Source organism: Nematostella vectensis, chromosome 8 (genome assembly GCF_932526225.1).
Source record: "Nematostella vectensis chromosome 8, jaNemVect1.1, whole genome shotgun sequence".
Lineage (NCBI taxonomy): Eukaryota > Metazoa > Cnidaria > Anthozoa > Actiniaria > Edwardsiidae > Nematostella > Nematostella vectensis.
This window is the reverse complement of record NC_064041.1, coordinates 15,405,507-15,423,634: the sequence shown is the minus strand read 5'-3', so window position 1 is coordinate 15,423,634 and position 18,128 is coordinate 15,405,507. Positions and strand designations below refer to the sequence as shown.

Genomic DNA, 18,128 nt, shown 5'->3' with positions numbered 1-18,128 from the left:
TGGTCCGTTAGCTCAGTCGGCAGAGCGTGGTGCTAATAACGCTAAGGTCATGGGTTCGAGCCCCATACGGACCAGCAGTTTATTTTTAACTAACCATAGTTGTGTTGACTAGCTAGTCTTTTATTCAGCAACAAGGTCCTCCACAGACTAGACTGAGTTGTTGTGATAACAATATTGCAGAAACGGTAGCGTGGCCGAGCGGTCTAAGGCGCTGGTTTTAGGCACCAGTCTCGAAAGATGCGTGGGTTCGAATCCCACCGCTGCCAATTGAAATATTTTTGTAGGTTACTTTTGATACCTTCTTTTGTAAACTAAATCGCTGTAGTTGTCATGGGTCATGGGTTCGAGCCCCATACGGACCAGCAGTTTATTTTTAACTAACCATAGTTGTGTTAACTAGCTAGTCTTTTATTCAGCAACAAAGTTTTCCACAGACTAGACTAAATTGTTATGATAACAATATTGCAGAAACGGCGAGCGGTCTAAGTTGCTGGTTTTAGGCACCAGTCTCGAAAGAGGCGTGGGTTCGAATCCCACCGCTGCCAATTGAATTATTTTTGTAGGTTACTTTTGATACCTTCTTTTGTAAACTAAATCGCTGTAGTTGTATATCAGTTGGTCCGTTAGCTCAGTCGGCAGAGCGTGGTGCTAATAACGCTAAGGTCATGGGTTCGAGCCCCATACGGACCAGCAGTTTATTTTTAACTAACCATAGTTGTGTTGACTAGCTAGTCTTTTATTCAGCAACAAGGTCCTCCACAGACTAGACTGAGTTGTTGTGATAACAATATTGCAGAAACGGTAGCGTGGCCGAGCGGTCTAAGGTGCTGGTTTTAGGCACCAGTCTCGAAAGAGGCGTGGGTTCCAATCCCACCGCTGCCAATTGAATTAGTTTTGTAGGTTACTTTTGATACCTTCTTTTGTAAACTAAATCGCTGTAGTTGTATATTAGTTGGTCCGTTAGCTCAGTCGGCAGAGCGTGGTGCTAATAACGCTAAGGTCATGGGTTCGAGCCCCATACGGACCAGCAGTTTATTTTTAACTAACCATAGTTGTGTTGACTAGCTAGTCTTTTATTCAGCAACAAGGTCCTCCACATACTAGACTGAGTTGTTGTGATAACAATATTGCAGAAACGGTAGCGTGGCCGAGCGGTCTAAGGCGCTGGTTTTAGGCACCAGTCTCGAAAGAGGCGTGGGTTCGAATCCCACCGCTGCCAATTGAAATATTTTTGTAGGTTACTTTTGATACCTTCTTTTGTAAAATAAATCGCTGTAGTTGTCATGGGTCATGGGTTCGAGCCCCATACGGACCAGCAGTTTATTTTTAACTAACCATAGTTGTGTTAACTAGCTAGTCTTTTATTCAGCAACAAAGTTTTCCACAGACTAGACTAAATTGTTGTGATAACAATATTGCAGAAACGGCGAGCGGTCTAAGGCGCTGGTTTTAGGCACCAGTCTCGAAAGAGGCGTGGGTTCGAATCCAACTACAACTACAGCGATTTAGTTTACAAAAGAAGGTATCGAAAGTAACCTACAAAAATAATTCAATTGGCAGCGGTGGGATTCGAACCCACGCCTCTTTCGAGACTGGTGCCTAAAACCAGCGCCTTAGACCGCTCGCCGTTTCTGCAATATTGTTATCACAACAATTTAGTCTAGTCTGTGGAAAACTTTTTTGCTGAATAAAAGACTAGCTAGTTAACACAACTATGGTTAGTTAAAAATAAACTGCTGGTCCGTATGGGGCTCGAACCCATGACCCATGACAACTACAGCGATTTAGTTTACAAAAGAAGGTATCAAAAGTAACCTACAAAAATATTTCAATTGGCAGCGGTGGGATTCCAACCCACGCCTCTTTCGAGACTGGTGCCTAAAACCAGCGCCTTAGACCGATCGGCCACGCTACCATTTCTGCAATATTGTTATCACAACAATTAGTCAAGTCTGTTGAGAACGTTTTTGCTGAATAAAAGCCAAGCTGGTCAACACAACTGCATTGACGGTTCTTTAAAAATAAACTTTTGGTCCGTATGGGGCTCGAACCCATGACCTTAGCGTTATTAGCACCACGCTCTGCCGACTGAGCTAACAGACCAACTGATATACAACTACAGCGATTTAGTATACAAAAGAAGGTATCAAAAGTAACCTACAAAAATAATTCAATTGGCAGCGGTGGGATTCGAACCCACGCCTCTTTCGAGACTGGTGCCTAAAACCAGCGCCTTAGACCGCTCGGCCACGCTACCGTTTCTGCAATATTGTTATCACAACAATTGGTCAAGTATGTGGAGGACGTTTTTGCTGAATAAAAGACTAGCCAGTCAACAAAACTGCATTGACGGTTATTTAAAAATAAACTGCTGGTCCGTATGGGGTTCGAACCTATGACCTTAGCGTTATTAGCACCACGCTCTGCCGACTGAGCTAACGGACCAACTGATATACAACTACAGCGATTTAGTTTACAAAAGAAGGTATCAAAGGTATCCTACAAAAATAATTCAATCGACAGCGGTGGGATTCGAACCCACTCTTTTTTCGAGACTGGTGCCTAAAACCTGCGCCTTAGACCGCTCGGCCACGCTACCGTTTCTGCAATATTGTTATCACAACAACTCAGTCTAGTCTGTGGAGGACCTTGTTGCTGAATAAAAGACTAACTAGTCAACACAACTATGGTTAGTTAGAAATAAACTGCTGGTCCGTATGGGGCTCGAACCCATGACCTTAGCGTTATTAGCACCACGCTCTTCCGACTGAGCTAACGGACCAACTGATATACAAATACTATGATTTAGTTTACAAAAGAAGGTAGCAAAAGTAACCCACAAAAATATTTCAATTGGCAGCGGTGGGATTTGAACCCACGCCTCTTTCGAGACTGTTTCCTAAAATCAGCGCCTTAGACCGCTCGGCCACGCTACCGTTTCTGCAATATTGTTATCACAACAACTCAGTGTAGTCTGTTTAGAACTTTGTTGCTGAATAAAAGACTAGCTAGTCAACAAAACTGCATTGACTGTTATTTAAAAATAAACTTTTGGTCCGTATGGGGTTCGAACCCATGACCTTAGCGTTATTAGCATCACGCTCTGCCGACTGAGCTAACGGCCCAACTGATATACAACTACAGCGATTTAGTTTACAAAAGAAGGCAGCAAAAGTAACCTACAAAAATAATTCAATTGGAAGCGGTGGGATTCGAACCCACGCCTCTTTCGAGACTGGTGCCTAAAACCAGCGCCTTAGACCGCTCGGCCACGCTACCGTTTCTGCAATATTGTTATCACAACAACTCAGTCTAGTCTGTGGAGGACCTTGTTGCTGAATAAAAGACTAGCTAGTCAACACAACTATGGTTAGTTAAAAATAAACTGCTGGTCCGTATGGGGCTCGAACCCATGACCTTAGCGTTATTAGCACCACGCTCTGCCAACTGAGCTAACGGACCAACTGATATACAACTACAGCGATTTAGTTTACAAAAGAAGGCAGCAAAAGTAACCTACAAAAATAATCCAATTAGCACCGGTGGGATTCGAACCCACGCCTCTTTCGAGACTGGTGCCTAAAACCAGCGCCTTAGACCGCTCGGCCACGCTACCGTTTCTGCAATATTGTTATCACAACAGTTTAGTCTAGTCTGTGGAAAAGTCGGTTGCTGAAGAAAAAGCTAGCGAGTCAACGCAACTGCATTGATGGTAATTTAAAAACTTGCATTTAAAGGATACACATTTTTACAGGATGAGACTGGTAAACAGTTATATCAGGGAACTGATTTGATTGAAATAACAACTTACTTGCTGCGTTACTTTGTTTGCTCTTTGCATGTTATTTGGATTGCCTTTATTAGTTTTGTTCAACTTTGGAAAATTCAATTGCAGCCATTGGTGTCCTGTTAGGCATGACCCTTATCTCTCCGTCCCAATTGACTAATTGACATAAAATTGATTTCTTCTACAGGTACCCAGGATGCTTTGCACCGCGAGAAAGCTAATGCTGAAACTCTTCGGAAGCGCCTCTCCGAGTTAGAGGGCCAGGTTGCCAAGGGAAGCTCTCTTGAGCCTTTATTGGCTGACACCAAAGCGAGGCTTAAGTCGGCGGAAGCGGAAATAGAAAAACTCCGAGATGCAATTGATAGACTGAAGCAACAGAACCAGGTGATTCCTAAAGCTTTCTTTTTTTCGTATCAGTTCACAACTTTTTTATTGATTTTAAAGTTTTTGGAACATACATTATTAGTTTCTTTCAAGATGTTATACACAATAGCTGCATGAAAACGTTAGAATTTGAAATTAAGGCCTATATTGGTCCTTTTTAGGACTTTAATTTTAGTCTTACTTTTACAGCTAGAATTGTACAAGGTATTTTTTTATTTCTTTTTAAATATATTTTTACTGGAAATACGATTGAAATTGTTAAGCTTTTTGTCTAACCTTAAACATGAGGATATGGGCACACTAGCAAAAAAAAAAAGAGAAAAACGTTGATATTTTCCTCGGATGTCATATTTTTGTATATCTGCATTTTTAGTGATTTTTTTTATTTTTCGAGTTCTTTATAGTCGAGAATGTAGCGTCAGTCAATCTAAATTTGCCGCTGCTACATTACAGTAAACGACGAAGAACAAAGTTTTTTGTTTCGAGTTAATAAGTTGTTTTCTTATAGGCCGATCGAAGAGCCGCGGAAGATCGAATTCGTAAAGAACAAGAAAAAACTGGAAAGGCACTACAAGCTGCTCGATTTGGGATGGACAAGGAGAGGGAGACTAGGGAACTGGGGACACAGATAGATGGGTTGAGGGTAAGGAAACAATGTCTAACTGATGTGCAGAGAGAACTTAGTAACGCAGATAGATGGGTTGAGGGTAAGGAAACAATGTCTAACTGATGTGCAGAGAGAACTTAGTAACGCAGATAGATGAGTTGAGGGTAAGGAAACAATGTCTAACTGATGTGCAGAGAGAACTTAGTAACGTAGATAGATGGGTTGAGGGTAAGGAAACAATGTCTAACTGATGTGCAGAGAGAACTTAGTAACGCAGATAGATGGGTTGTGTGTAAGGAAACAATGTCTAACTGATGTGCAGAGAGAACTTAGTAACGCAGATAGATGGGTTGAGGGTAAGGAAACAATGTCTAACTGATGTGCAGAGAGAACTTAGTAACGCAGATAGATGGGTTGAGGGTAAGGAAACAATGTCTAACTGATGTGCAGAGAGAACTTAGTAACGCAGATATATGGGTTAAAGGTTAGGAAACAGGCAGACTGTAGACACTTATAGGAAGATAGGGAGAAAGTTTTACCGGAAAAAGGAGTCAAGGTAATTGCGAACGCAGATAGGTTGGGATTTCTTGGATTATAGAAAATAAAAGATGCTGCTTTATTTGCAAGGCTGACAAGCTGATACTGTTTTTTTAGAGTAGAACGAGTTTGTTTCCGGTTTATTTTGTTATTTTAACCTCATTATATTCCAACCCCTTTATATCTTTCAAAGAGCGCAAACAAAGATCTTGAAGACCGAATAAAAGATCTAGAGGACGAACTAAAGCGATCCTTTGACAAGGACGAAGTGTTTGACAGACTCGCAGACCTGCAAGACGACATGGGCAACAATAGGGACCAAATCCGAGGGGCGTTAGGGCCAGGGGACGAGTTGGCAGGTGCTCTGGGGGACCTTCATAAAAGGTACCTGGACTTGCTTGGAGCACTGAAGAAGGAGCGACAGGACAGTGCTGCTGATGATAAGGTAGAGCTGGTGTGGAAAATAAACCTTGTACCAGGGTCTTCTCGGTCGATCAGTTCAAATTGTTGTGGTCGGATTTCTCGTATTGTGACGCCCTGCAATGTGATAGCAGACTGTCGATCTGTGTCACGCACCAAAGGGGCGAATTAATAATTGCGAATTCTAAACAATTAGGCCCAAACCTGCAATTCTGGATAAAGTCGGCCCTCGTTGCTTTCCTTTGCACAGTTACATATGTATATAAGTGAGTGTTTCTAACTCAGTATTACAGTATATACATGAGTATTTCTAACTCATGCTGCATGGTGTGTTCCAGGCAAAGGGCAACATCCGGGATCTTAAGGCACTGCTGGACGAAGCTAAACAACACGAGGCTCAGGCGAGTCACGCTATTGGTCACGCAACATTCCCCCATGATTGTCACGCAGTAACACCAACCATGTTTTCTCGGCATGATGGTTACGTGGTATTTCGGTCCCCTGTTTTCAAATCAGTGTAGTTTGCAGGAAAAGGACGACAGGTTTAAGTCGTATTTTCAAAATCTACAGGCATAAATAGAAATTGAGTCATAAAAAGACGCAATCGCACAATCAATGATCTGAAGTAGTTTTTTTCTGCCCCTCTGGCCAATATTTTATTAGTATTAAGCCCATAATCATTTAACCACGATCGCACATTAACCAAATTTACGTATGTCTTTACGTAAGAGAAACATATAATACTTTGTTCCTCGTGGTCGTTGAAATTGTTATTGTTTTGTGTCTGCTCGCAGCTTGAAGATGATAACTCCCGGCGCGAAGCGGAGCTCAAGAAGCTTGGGAAGGAGCTACAGAAGGCGAGATCGCAGCTTGCCCAACAAGGCGATCTAGGGAAACAGGTGAGATGTCTAAAAGTACAGGTGTGACGTCTAGAAATGCAGGTGAGACTCCTAGAAATACAGGTGAGACTCCTAGAAATACAGGTGAGACTCCTAGAAATACAGGTGAGATTACTAGAAATACAGGTGAGACTACTAGAAATACAGGTGAGACTCTTAGAAATACAGGTGTGGCATCTAGAAATACAGGTGTGACGTCTAGAAATACAGGTGAGACTCCTAGAAATACAGGTGTGACGTCTAGAAATACAGGTGTGACGTCTAGAAATACAGGTTTGACTTCAATAAATACAGTTGTGATGTTTAGAAATATAGGTGAGACGTTTAGAAATATAGGTAAGACCCCTAGAAGTATAGGTGAGACTCTTAGAAATACAGGTGGGACGTCTAGAAAAACAGGTGTGACTCTGAAAATATTATACAGTGTCAACTTTCACAACGAGGCTACTTGGCAACTGATATATGTAATAGAAGCGCGCTTCGATTAGCACATAATAGGTTCGCTTAATTTTGTCGTCTGACCCTACGAAGCTCAACTTAGTGTTAAACTCAATTTTTCAGCTTTCTCACGAGAAGGCTGCCCACGAACAAGAGGTTGCCTCGTTGGAACATGAAATCGCAGTTCTCAAAGATCAACTGAAACTCGCCAAACACGCCATGGATCAAGCGGTAGGTTCCACTCCCTGACCTCACCCTGGATCTACCCCTCACATACCCCAGGGTCCACCCCCCCCCCCCCCCCCACCTACCTCTTGGTTCACCCCTCTCATAACCCTCTCACGTACTCCATACAGGTCTATTCACATACAGGTCCAACCTTTCAAAGCACAAACACTTTGTTTTCTTTTTTTCTATTTTAACAGCTTGCTGACGCCCGCGGGCCCCTCGAAGATAGGATCAGCAGTCTAGAGGACAAGCTGGATGCGCTGCGCAACAAGCTGGCTCGTAGCAAGGAACAGAATAAGCAAGTGCGTACGTAGCGAGATAAAGTCGTCCGAAACGTGTTCGCTTAAGTGTCCGATTTTTTTCTCAGTTGAAAGCGATGCATGGTGATAACGCCGCTGAACAGAAGAGACTGCAGGCGCAGGTTGCGGACCTGGTGGACGCATTGGAGGATGCGAAAGAGCGAGCGAGACGAGCGGTGAGTGATGCCCGCCGGGAAGTGTATTAAAAAAAGCATTTCTCTTACAACATAGTTAATTAACTATGCTCTACTTTTTTGTCAACCTGACAAAATAGAGGCTAATAGAGACTCTTTAAGTAATTTTTTTTCCATATATGATCGTCAAATCATATGTTTTTCACCGATGTCGGGTCTTATTTTGAATATTGAAATAATATCAGTTTAGAAAACTTGAACTTTAGAAATGGAGTGGAGCTATTTGTATTCCAATGGACTGTATTCCAGAACAGTTTTTTTTTACTGAAATGAACACATTAAAGTCATCATGCGTTAACTCCTTCTCTACATTTGACCAGAGACATGCTCCATCAGTTGATTTGGAAAAGCTAATGCGATATTTTCGATCGAAATTAGTAAATAACGTTTGGAACTTTTTAGATGGTTATTCTAGAATTCTTCAAATAGTTTGTCTTCCAATTTTAAATGAAAACAAAAAAAAGGTGTGGTTGACAAAAGCTCTTTAACAGTCACACGACATGTCTATTGACATGTTTTTGAATGTCACATGACTTTTGTACTGAGTTGGTTGTGCACTGATGTTTTGTACTGAGTTGGTGTCGTTGTCAGTCCGACAAGCGTGTCTAATGACGTGCTTTTGAATGTCACATGACTTGTGCACTGAATTGGTGTCGTTGTCAGGCCGACAAGCGTGCAGGTGACAAACGAGCTCTTGAGGGTCAGATCAAGGACTTGGAGGGGGAACTGGCGCGAGCACAGGATAGGCTGGATAAAACGCTAGACAACGCAGAGACGCAGGTGAGTCACGTGTTTTAGGTAAATCACGCCGTCATTTCATACTCAAGACCGAGTGACACACAGTATCCGTTTCCATCGGCTAATTCAAGCAAGTAACTGAGAAACTCTTAATCAAATATCATGAATAAATTATCAGACTACAATCGTGGATGGTTATTCTAAAGTTGTCTTACAAATGAACCACTGTATTTTCGCTTGTAAAAGATAACTAAGAAGTGGTTGATCGACATAGATTGAAGACATAGCTGCGTTACTTAACGTTCGAGTGTGAGCTTTTTGTCGGATCAAGAGAGATGAATAACCCATTCCCAAAAACCTTTTTAGTATCAAAGAAGAAAAGCTCCAAACAAAGTCCTTGTACTAGATTAACCTTTTATTTAAAGTATTTTCGCGCGATCGATGTGTTTATTTATCGGTTTTGTGTATTTTTTGTTTCTAGCTTGACCGTGAGCGGTCTGCGAGCGCCGCAAGGATTCGCGGACTTGAAGACGAACTCGACAGAATGGCAGAAAAGCTGCAAAAAGCCAATGAGAGAGCTTATCAACAGGTAGCCTGTCACTTTCACTGTTAAGCAAATCAAAACACTGATCAGCAGATAACCTGTCAATCTTGCTGGTTGCCAATCAAAACTACTTTTGGTTCTTACACTAATATACAACCGGGTTCTCCGGGTTTCCTCCCTCTACAAAAACCAACAATTTCGATCCTAAGCTATGTTACGTGGTCAGAAATGAGTCGTTTTGTGGCTACCTCAGGCGCCTTTCTACGCCTTTGTTCAGACCATGTTTTATCTGCGCTCTCGAAACATGGTAGTCCAGCCCTACAGAAAGGGTGACAAGCATCCCCGATTTCCTGTCATTATAATTTTAGGCCGCTAATGGGGATCTCGCAAGGCAGCTTGGGAACGAAGTGGCGGCTTTGCAGGATGAGGTTCATCGAGCCAGGTTACTCAGCCATAAGGTACAGCTACCCACCCCTCCCCCTCAAGTCATACCTCACAAACTCGTGTAAGTCATCGGGAAGCTATCCACCCCTCCCCCCAAGTCATACCTCACCAATTCGTGTATTTTATCGGGGAGCTACCCACCCCTCCCCCTCAAGTCATACCTCACAAACTCGTGTAAGTTATCGGGGAGCTACCCACCCCTCCCCCTCAAGTCATACCTCACCAATTCGTGTAAGTTATCGGGAGCTACCCACCCCTCCCCCTCAAGTCATACCTCACCAATTCGTGTAAGTTATCGGGGAGCTACCCACCCCTCCCCCCAAGTCATACCTCACCAATTCGTGTAAGTTATCGGGGAGCTACCCACCCCTCCCCCTCAAGTCATACCTCACCAATTCGTGTAAGTTATCGGGGAGCTACCCACCCCTCCCCCTCAAGCTACACCTCCTCCAATTCTTGAGATGTCGGGGAATACAACTAACCTATGCCTTTATGTAGCTTGGTAAAGCTGACCAGGATAACGCTGCATTGGAAGCCCTGTTAGACGAGAAGAATCGCCAGTTACAGGTCAGTGACTAGTGACCCGGTGGCAGCGCCTTTAAGCAATAAATGGCTCCTCAGGGTGGGCGGGGCTAGGGGAGGTTGTCTCGGAGGGTGAACTTATTGAAGAGGGGGGCTTCAGCGATTGATTGGGAAAACCAGTTGGTTTGACCAGTTTATTGGCTTCTACACAAGTCTCGGTTGCTACTGATACTGAAAACGTGATTTGTTTATGTTTCCTTGCGCGATTAGAAGGAATAGGAGCTTAAAGAATGTCGATCAACCACTCCTTTGTTATTGTTTAACATTGAAAATACAGCGGTTTATTTGCAAGGAAACTTCAAAATAACGATCTAAGAATGAAGTATGATACGTTATTTATACGTTACTTGCTTGAATTCGTCGATGGAAATGAAGGCTTCTGTCACTCGGCATTGGGCGGGAGTATAAAATGGCGAGGTGATTGGCCTTCTTTAATAAAGTGAAAGCTTATTTAAGAAAAATGTGGCCAGTATCGATGGGGTTATTTTGATTTGATTGGAAAATGGTCGTTAAAAGTGCTATTTTTGTGACGTCATAGAACCTGGCGAATAGAGATGGTGCTCAGCAGGCGCGTGTCAGCGGTCTTCAGGATCAGATAGATGAGCTGCGGCGCATGTTCAGTGGTGCTCAAGGACAGGCGATGAAGGTTGGTAAAAAAATCTTGCAGACATGTGTGTTCTTTAAACCTTTTTTTTTTAGACATTTGGCTAGATGTTTTTTTTTAATCCTTGGATTTGATTTTGTTATGTAGAGTTTTGGGTGATTTGTAGCAAATAAATACCAACTTCCAATAAATGGCATTACCATTGTATTTCGTGCTGAATCCCATAAATAGATTTGCACAATTGTCCTGTGCCAACAATTTAGAAGCCAATAGCCTATTATTTGATGCGGCCAACGCCCCCCCCCCCCCCCCAAAAAAAAAAATGTGTTTAAATAACTCTGTTATTTTTTTATTTTCCAGGAGAAAGTTGAGAAGGAACTGGAAGCCGTTCGTGCGGAAGAGAAACGAGTTCATGCCCAGGCCACCGCGGCAAGGGATCTGGCTAGTGCTCAGAAACAGGTACATGTGTAGCCCTGACAAAAACGTCACTAGATTACTAGGTGTAGCGCATACGTAATCAGACGAGGGCCATTCCCCAAATAAGCCTGAGCGGGTTACTTAATAGACTTCGCTAAATACGTTGATGTACGTTAGAAATCTGATTGTACTACCCGCCCATTATGGCAATAAGCTTCTTTTGACTTTATATTCCTTGCACGAAAATTTTGCACAAAGAATTTTTATTCCATGCCGGCTTTCGCGCTCTTTTTGTTTTCACTTGTGCTTTTAAGTCAAATATTTTTTGAATAGGTTAGTTGCACTAAGAAATCAAGTGGCAAATCACATCTTTTGAGTGGCAAACTAACGCTAGAATAAACACAGAAATTGCTGCGGCATTCATGCCAAAGGAAGACGAAAAAATAAAATACTTTAACGAGATTGAGCCCTTTCTAACATAATAGCTTTCTTGCTGATTAGTCAGGTGTGAATAAGTTGCTTTTTGTTGTTATTATTTTCCCGCCAAAAGCCGGGGGCGCGCGTGTTTGCCACCCAAAAGGTCACGTAATTTTTAGTGCAAGTCGCCTATTGCAACAGGATTAAAACAAGGTATAAGGAATATGCATTCGTAAATAATGGAGATTGTATGACCTATTTACATCGTCGATGATTGCCTGACAGGTGGCCGAACTGCAAGCATTACTGGCCGCAAAGGACAAGGAATTACAAGGTCACGTGAACAAAGGACTTGCTGATGAAGCCTCCATAGGTAAAACCACAGGATACTCATAGTTTATCAGGATCTACACAGGGATCCCGAAGTACTTGCAGTATTACTAAATATCACTACATTTTACAGCTCCTTTGCGGAATGAGATAGGTAACCTGGCCTCGGCGTTGGCAGCGCAGAACAAGGAACTGGAGCAACTTAAGGCGAGCCTGGCAAACGGCGGAATACCGCTGAGTGGCTATGCTGGTAAGGCGCATATTATATCCCTTCTATTTGTACTTTGTTGTCTCGACCAATCATTTCTGCCTTATTCGTCACCAGAATATTGTGATGTTTTTCCTTAAAGTTCGGGAGAGGGAAAGATAACTTAAAACAAACATCCTTCTTTGGTAAAAGTTGTTTGAAAAGGTTTAAAGAAGGTTATTTTAATAACCTTCTCTCAACAAACCCTTAAATATTTAAAAATATTTAAGGGTTTGTTAATACATTTCCACTCTCCCCTCTTCCCTTTTCTACGTATGTCTCGTTTTGAAGCTGAAACGATTTATTCTTGATTTTGTCATGACCGTTTATCGATGTCTCTAGACGGGTCCTTGGCGGCCGAGGTAGAGGCTTTGAGAGCAGCCCTGCAGGCTCGTGAGAGCCAGGTCAATGCACTATTGCATGCTGGGACGCCGCTGTCACCACCCCTTGGTCACGTGTCAATAACAGGGTCGCCTCTCCTAAACACTAGAGTGGTAACCACGCCTGTTGTGTCGCCCGGGTTTATGGAAAGTACCCTGGGAACTACTCCTGGGGAGATTCACCATCATCATCACTTTAAAAACACAGGTTAGCTATAGACCTCTCACCTTATTGGCTTTTTGACACCGTTCGCCTCTCTCCTGCTTGGCCAATTATGCCTGTGTGGTAAATTGACCATCACAGTAATATGTTGAAATTTCTAGCATCCCGGTCTCAAAATGTCTCCCAGTGTCCTACACTCCCCACTATTGAATCGATCCCCACTATTGAACACACTCCCCACTATTGAATAGACTCCTCGCTATTGAACCCACTCCCCACTATTAAATACACTCCCCACTATTGAACACACTCCCCACTATTGAATACACTCCCCGCTATTGAACACACTCCCCACTATTGAATACACTCCTCGCTATTAAACAAGCTCCCCACTATTGAATACACTCCCCAATATTGAATACACTCGCTATTGAACACACTCCCCACTATTGAAAACACTCCCCACTAATGAATACTTTCCCCGCTATTGAACACACTCCCCACTAATGAATACACTCCCCAATATTGAACACACTTCTCGCTATTGAATACACTACCCACTATTGAATACACTTCTCTCTATTGAATACACTCCCCACTACTGAATACACTCCCCAATATTGAACACACTTCTCGCTATTGAATACACTCCCCACTATTGAAAACACTCCTCGCTATTGAATACACTCCCCAATATTGAACACACTTCTCGCTAATGAATACACTACCCACTATTGAATACACTACCCACTATTGAATACACTACCCACTATTGAATACACTACCCACTATTGAATACACTACCAACTATTGAATACACTACCCACTATTGAATACACTACCCACTATTGAATACACTACCCACTATTGAATACACTACCCACTATTGAATACACTACCCACTATTGAATACACTACCCACTATTGAATACACTACCCACTATTGAATACACTACCCACTATTGAATACACTACCCACTATTGAATACACTACCCACTATTGAATACACTACCCACTATTGAATACACTACCCACTATTGAATACACTACCCACTATTGAATACACTACCCACTATTGAATACACTACCCACTATTGAATACACTACCCACTATTGAATACACTTCTCACTATTGAATACACTTCTCACTATTAAATACACTACCCACTATTGAATACACTACCCACTATTGAATACACTACCCACTATTGAATACACTACCCACTATTGAATACACTACCCACTATTGAACACACTCCCCACTATTGAATACACTACCCACTATTGAAAACACTACCCACTATTGAATACACTACCCACTATTGAATAAAATACCCACTATTGAATACACTACCCACTATTGAATACACTACCCACTATTGAATACACTACCCACTATTGAATACACTACCCACTATTGAATACACTACCCACTATTGAATACACTACCCACTATTGAATACACTACCCACTATTGAATACACTACCCACTATTGAATACACTACCCACTATTGAATAAAATACCCACTATTGAATACACTACCCACTATTGAATACACTACCCACTATTTAATACACTTCTCACTATTGAATACACTACCCACTATTGAATACACTACCCACTATTGAATACACTACCCACTATTGAATACACTACCCACTATTGAATCGATCCCCACTATTGAACACACTCCCCACTATTGAATAGACTACCCACTATTGAATACACTACCCACTATTGAATAAAATACCCACTATTGAATACACTACCCACTATTGAACACACTACCCACTATTGAACACACTCCCCACTATTGAACACACTACCCACTATTGAAAACACTACCCACTATTGAATACACTACCCACTATTGAATAAAATACCCACTATTGAATACACTACCCACTATTGAATACACTCCTCGCTATTGAATACACTACCCACTATTGAATACACTACCCACTATTGAATACACTCCCCACTATTGAATACACTACCCACTATTGAAAACACTACCCACTATTGAATACACTACCCACTATTGAATAAAATACCCACTATTGAATACACTACCCACTATTGAATACACTACCCACTATTGAATACACTACCCACTATTGAATACACTACCCACTATTGAATACACTACCCACTATTGAATACACTACCCACTATTGAATACACTACCCACTATTGAATACACTACCCACTATTGAATACACTACCCACTATTGAATACACTACCCACTATTGAATACACTACCCACTATTGAATACACTACCCACTATTGAATACACTACCCACTATTGAATACACTTCCCACTATTGAATACACTACCCACTATTGAATACACTACCCACTATTGAATACACTACCCACTATTGAATACACTACCCACTATTGAATACACTACCCACTATTGAATACACTACCCACTATTGAATACACTACCCACTATTGAATACACTACCCACTATTGAATACACTACCCACTATTGAATACACTACCCACTATTGAATACACTACCCACTATTGAATACACTACCCACTATTGAATACACTACCCACTATTGAATACACTACCCACTATTGAATACACTACCCACTATTGAATACACTACCCACTATTGAATACACTACCCACTATTGAATACACTACCCACTATTGAACACACTACCCACTATTGAACACACTACCCACTATTGAACACACTACCCACTATTGAACACACTACCCACTATTGAAGACACTACCCACTATTGAATACACTACCCACTATTGAATACACTACCCACTATTGAATACACTACCCACTATTGAATACACTACCCACTATTGAATACACTACCCGCTATTGAATACACTACCCACTATTGAATACACTACCCGCTATTGAATACACTACCCACTATTGAATACACTACCCACTATTGAATACACTACCCACTGTTAAAGTCGTTACTCTCCTCTTTAAAAAGAACTTGTCAGGCGCACTTTTGTTATTGATTTAAACCAATATTCGAAAATTATAAGAAACCCCAAGGTGGTAACCTAGAAATAAATGCATTATTTGCAGAATTCAATCGAAAATATCTCACCATTTTCTCCAAATCAGCTGATGAAATGGATGCTTTTGCTAGGATGACAAAATGGCGGTTAACAGCAGGAGATACCTCAGAGTCACCTCAGCAATCCGACCCAATCTTCTTCTTTTTTAAAGCGATTTTTTTAAAAAAAATTTTAATTTATCTGACTCGCAGGCAGACGATCCAAGTCTAGTCCCGAGATCCCCGTGAGTCCCACAGTATTAGGGACCACTGCTAGCGCCCCCGTGTCCCCTGTACATCACCACCACTATGATGGACTTCCCGGAGAACGGTCCAGGCGAAAGAAAAAGGCGCGAAAAAGTGTGGATGACTCGTACTGCAACGTGTCTGAACACGGAGACCTGGTACGCCTTATCAAACAGATTCAGAGAAACCACTCCTGAACCCCCCCCCCCCTCCCACAGGAGAATTATCGTGGATTATCCCCCCGGAATTATGCTCGTTAAAATATTTATATTTCTAAGGCAACAAAGTACCTTAAATGCTCGTCTAGTAGTCAGGGACCCCGATCTGTATCCAGAGAATGTCGCCCACAGCCTGAGCTGATTACTGCCACTAAATAAAGCGACATTCAAGGCTCTGGATCCAGGGTACCTAGGGTTTGGGGTATGGGGCGCTAAATCCCGATTAAATCGTAGCGGGATGCTTCCTTTGCCCGAGTATTGCGGTATATGTTTCTGATATAACCCTTATGACATCAATGTCTCTTTTGTGTGCAGGAGTACGAAGTAGGTCGGTTGGAAGGAGTGTTGAGCGCCACTCAGCGAGCAAACACTTCTCAGGTTGGTATGACCAGACGGCCTGTTTTCCAATTTGAGTTCGAGCACGAAAGCGAGGCTTTGTCAGGTTTGAGTCTGTCTACCGCCATTTTGCAAATATTTAAAAATCTATCTTTTACTAAATTATCGCTTTTTGTCACCCTAGAATTGTGTACGTAAACTTTTTTATATCAATCAATGGGAGTCGTTTTCTAAATGGTCTAAAATGGCCTGGGGCGAGCGCGCGGGAAACCTGTGATACGCTAGTTTTCCAAAATGGCGGCCTGCAAAATCGTAATTACCACGAATTCCTGCAAGTTTACGCGGAAAGTTTCGACGTATACAGTTCTATGGCGACAAATAAGCGAAAAAATGATTGAAGCTGACTTCCAAATATGGTATGTTATGTCCTAATAAGAAATTGACCGAGCGAGCTAGAAAACCAGCACCTTCAAAACAAGATTGATTGTTATATGAAAAACGACAGCCATTGATTGACATGGTTGGTTAGAATGAGAATCTATTTTGTTACATTTTTTTTTCAATCATTGTGCACATCTCAATGAAAGTTGTTATTTTGTTAATCGACTTTAAAAAAAAAAAGTTATAAAAACCTCCTCTTTTTCTGAATGTCCCAGAAGATCCTGGGAGCTAGGTTATTTCCGCGCCAAAAAGTGCTAGGACTTGAAATCGAGAACGTTTCTTTTTTAACGATAAATAAACCCAGAATAACAACCATAAATAAACCCAGAATAACTAGTATTCTTTTCCATTGTGGCAAAACTCTTCCGTTAAGCTACTAGAATATCTTATCTTTTTTTTAAAATGAGCACGCGAAACGTTCTATCCAATACCCTGCTAGACAGGCGCTGACAAAGTTGCCGTGAAAAAAGCGGAAAAATCGAGAGAAATTGTATTGCTATTTATCATTTTTTTGTATTTCTATTTTTACACTCCCCAGTTAGTATACAATAATTTATTTTGTGTATTACCTTACTCTTTTCAATGATCTACATGTTTTAACATTTAAAAAAATCTAAATGTTTTAACATTTAAAAAAAATGTTCTTATAAAATAAAAGCGGTCCAGCCTCAACTGAAAATTACACGGTTTCATAAAAAAATAGTGTAATGCGGTCATAATGTCGATAATATGTAATTATTCTTGTCTATTGATTTACCTAAACTTCCCTGTCAAACTGGGCTTCAAACCAAATCCAAAGAAACAACAAAAAAAGCTTAATTCAAGGCCCCCTAGGCAGCTCTGTTCATCTATCGTAATTTTCTTGCTAACTTTTATGTGTTGAATTTCCCCGTTGTGGCATTTAACTTTTCCATTAATTGAATTATAACAAGAACCTTGTTTGCTGCTACTAAGGAATGCAGAAAGTGAATTGATATAGTAATTTGAGAGTCTTCGGCTTTGTTGACATGCCACATAGAGCTGACAGGATGAAGTGGTTCGTGATCGAAGCATGGAATTTTGTAGTTGTAAGAGAAACTCGATGTAGTCGGTAGTTATGTCGAATGTGGTCCCGAAATTACACGAATCCAAGGCCTATGTACCTGTGAAGAAGGTTTGCTTTTGTGATTATAGA

At 41.5% G+C, this 18,128-nt stretch overlaps 1 protein-coding gene and 15 non-coding genes across 20 annotated transcripts in view; 7 read left to right on the top strand and 9 right to left on the bottom strand.

Moving 5' to 3' along the window:
* Nucleotides 1–18,128, top strand: part of LOC116613873 (centriolin) — a 140,608-nt gene that overhangs the window by 118,587 nt on the left and 3,893 nt on the right. For all 5 annotated transcript variants that reach the window (XM_048730955.1, XM_048730959.1, XM_048730958.1 and 2 more), the window contains 19 exons: nucleotides 3,975–4,171; nucleotides 4,680–4,814; nucleotides 5,509–5,760; nucleotides 6,074–6,136; nucleotides 6,530–6,634; nucleotides 7,196–7,303; nucleotides 7,498–7,602; nucleotides 7,668–7,775; nucleotides 8,457–8,573; nucleotides 9,013–9,120; nucleotides 9,444–9,533; nucleotides 10,018–10,086; nucleotides 10,640–10,747; nucleotides 11,066–11,164; nucleotides 11,825–11,912; nucleotides 12,003–12,119; nucleotides 12,459–12,704; nucleotides 15,927–16,117; nucleotides 16,493–16,555. In XM_048730955.1, the coding sequence (XP_048586912.1) occupies nucleotides 3,975–4,171; nucleotides 4,680–4,814; nucleotides 5,509–5,760; nucleotides 6,074–6,136; nucleotides 6,530–6,634; nucleotides 7,196–7,303; nucleotides 7,498–7,602; nucleotides 7,668–7,775; nucleotides 8,457–8,573; nucleotides 9,013–9,120; nucleotides 9,444–9,533; nucleotides 10,018–10,086; nucleotides 10,640–10,747; nucleotides 11,066–11,164; nucleotides 11,825–11,912; nucleotides 12,003–12,119; nucleotides 12,459–12,704; nucleotides 15,927–16,117; nucleotides 16,493–16,555 (2,369 nt within the window). The remainder of the gene's footprint in view (nucleotides 1–3,974; nucleotides 4,172–4,679; nucleotides 4,815–5,508; nucleotides 5,761–6,073; nucleotides 6,137–6,529; nucleotides 6,635–7,195; nucleotides 7,304–7,497; nucleotides 7,603–7,667; nucleotides 7,776–8,456; nucleotides 8,574–9,012; nucleotides 9,121–9,443; nucleotides 9,534–10,017; nucleotides 10,087–10,639; nucleotides 10,748–11,065; nucleotides 11,165–11,824; nucleotides 11,913–12,002; nucleotides 12,120–12,458; nucleotides 12,705–15,926; nucleotides 16,118–16,492; nucleotides 16,556–18,128) is intronic.
* Nucleotides 2–74, top strand: Trnai-aau. Its single transcript has one exon. It is a non-coding gene; the product is annotated as a tRNA-Ile (tRNA).
* Trnal-uag lies at nucleotides 185–266 on the top strand. The gene has a single exon. It is a non-coding gene; the product is annotated as a tRNA-Leu (tRNA).
* On the top strand, nucleotides 618–690 carry Trnai-aau. The gene has a single exon. It is a non-coding gene; the product is annotated as a tRNA-Ile (tRNA).
* On the top strand, nucleotides 801–882 carry Trnal-uag. The gene has a single exon. It is a non-coding gene; the product is annotated as a tRNA-Leu (tRNA).
* Trnai-aau lies at nucleotides 955–1,027 on the top strand. The gene has a single exon. It is a non-coding gene; the product is annotated as a tRNA-Ile (tRNA).
* On the top strand, nucleotides 1,138–1,219 carry Trnal-uag. The gene has a single exon. It is a non-coding gene; the product is annotated as a tRNA-Leu (tRNA).
* Nucleotides 2,031–2,103, bottom strand: Trnai-aau. Its single transcript has one exon. It is a non-coding gene; the product is annotated as a tRNA-Ile (tRNA).
* On the bottom strand, nucleotides 2,176–2,257 carry Trnal-uag. Its single transcript has one exon. It is a non-coding gene; the product is annotated as a tRNA-Leu (tRNA).
* Trnai-aau lies at nucleotides 2,373–2,445 on the bottom strand. Its single transcript has one exon. It is a non-coding gene; the product is annotated as a tRNA-Ile (tRNA).
* Trnai-aau lies at nucleotides 2,710–2,782 on the bottom strand. Its single transcript has one exon. It is a non-coding gene; the product is annotated as a tRNA-Ile (tRNA).
* On the bottom strand, nucleotides 2,855–2,936 carry Trnal-uag. Its single transcript has one exon. It is a non-coding gene; the product is annotated as a tRNA-Leu (tRNA).
* Trnai-aau lies at nucleotides 3,053–3,125 on the bottom strand. The gene has a single exon. It is a non-coding gene; the product is annotated as a tRNA-Ile (tRNA).
* Trnal-uag lies at nucleotides 3,198–3,279 on the bottom strand. Its single transcript has one exon. It is a non-coding gene; the product is annotated as a tRNA-Leu (tRNA).
* On the bottom strand, nucleotides 3,390–3,462 carry Trnai-aau. Its single transcript has one exon. It is a non-coding gene; the product is annotated as a tRNA-Ile (tRNA).
* Trnal-uag lies at nucleotides 3,535–3,616 on the bottom strand. The gene has a single exon. It is a non-coding gene; the product is annotated as a tRNA-Leu (tRNA).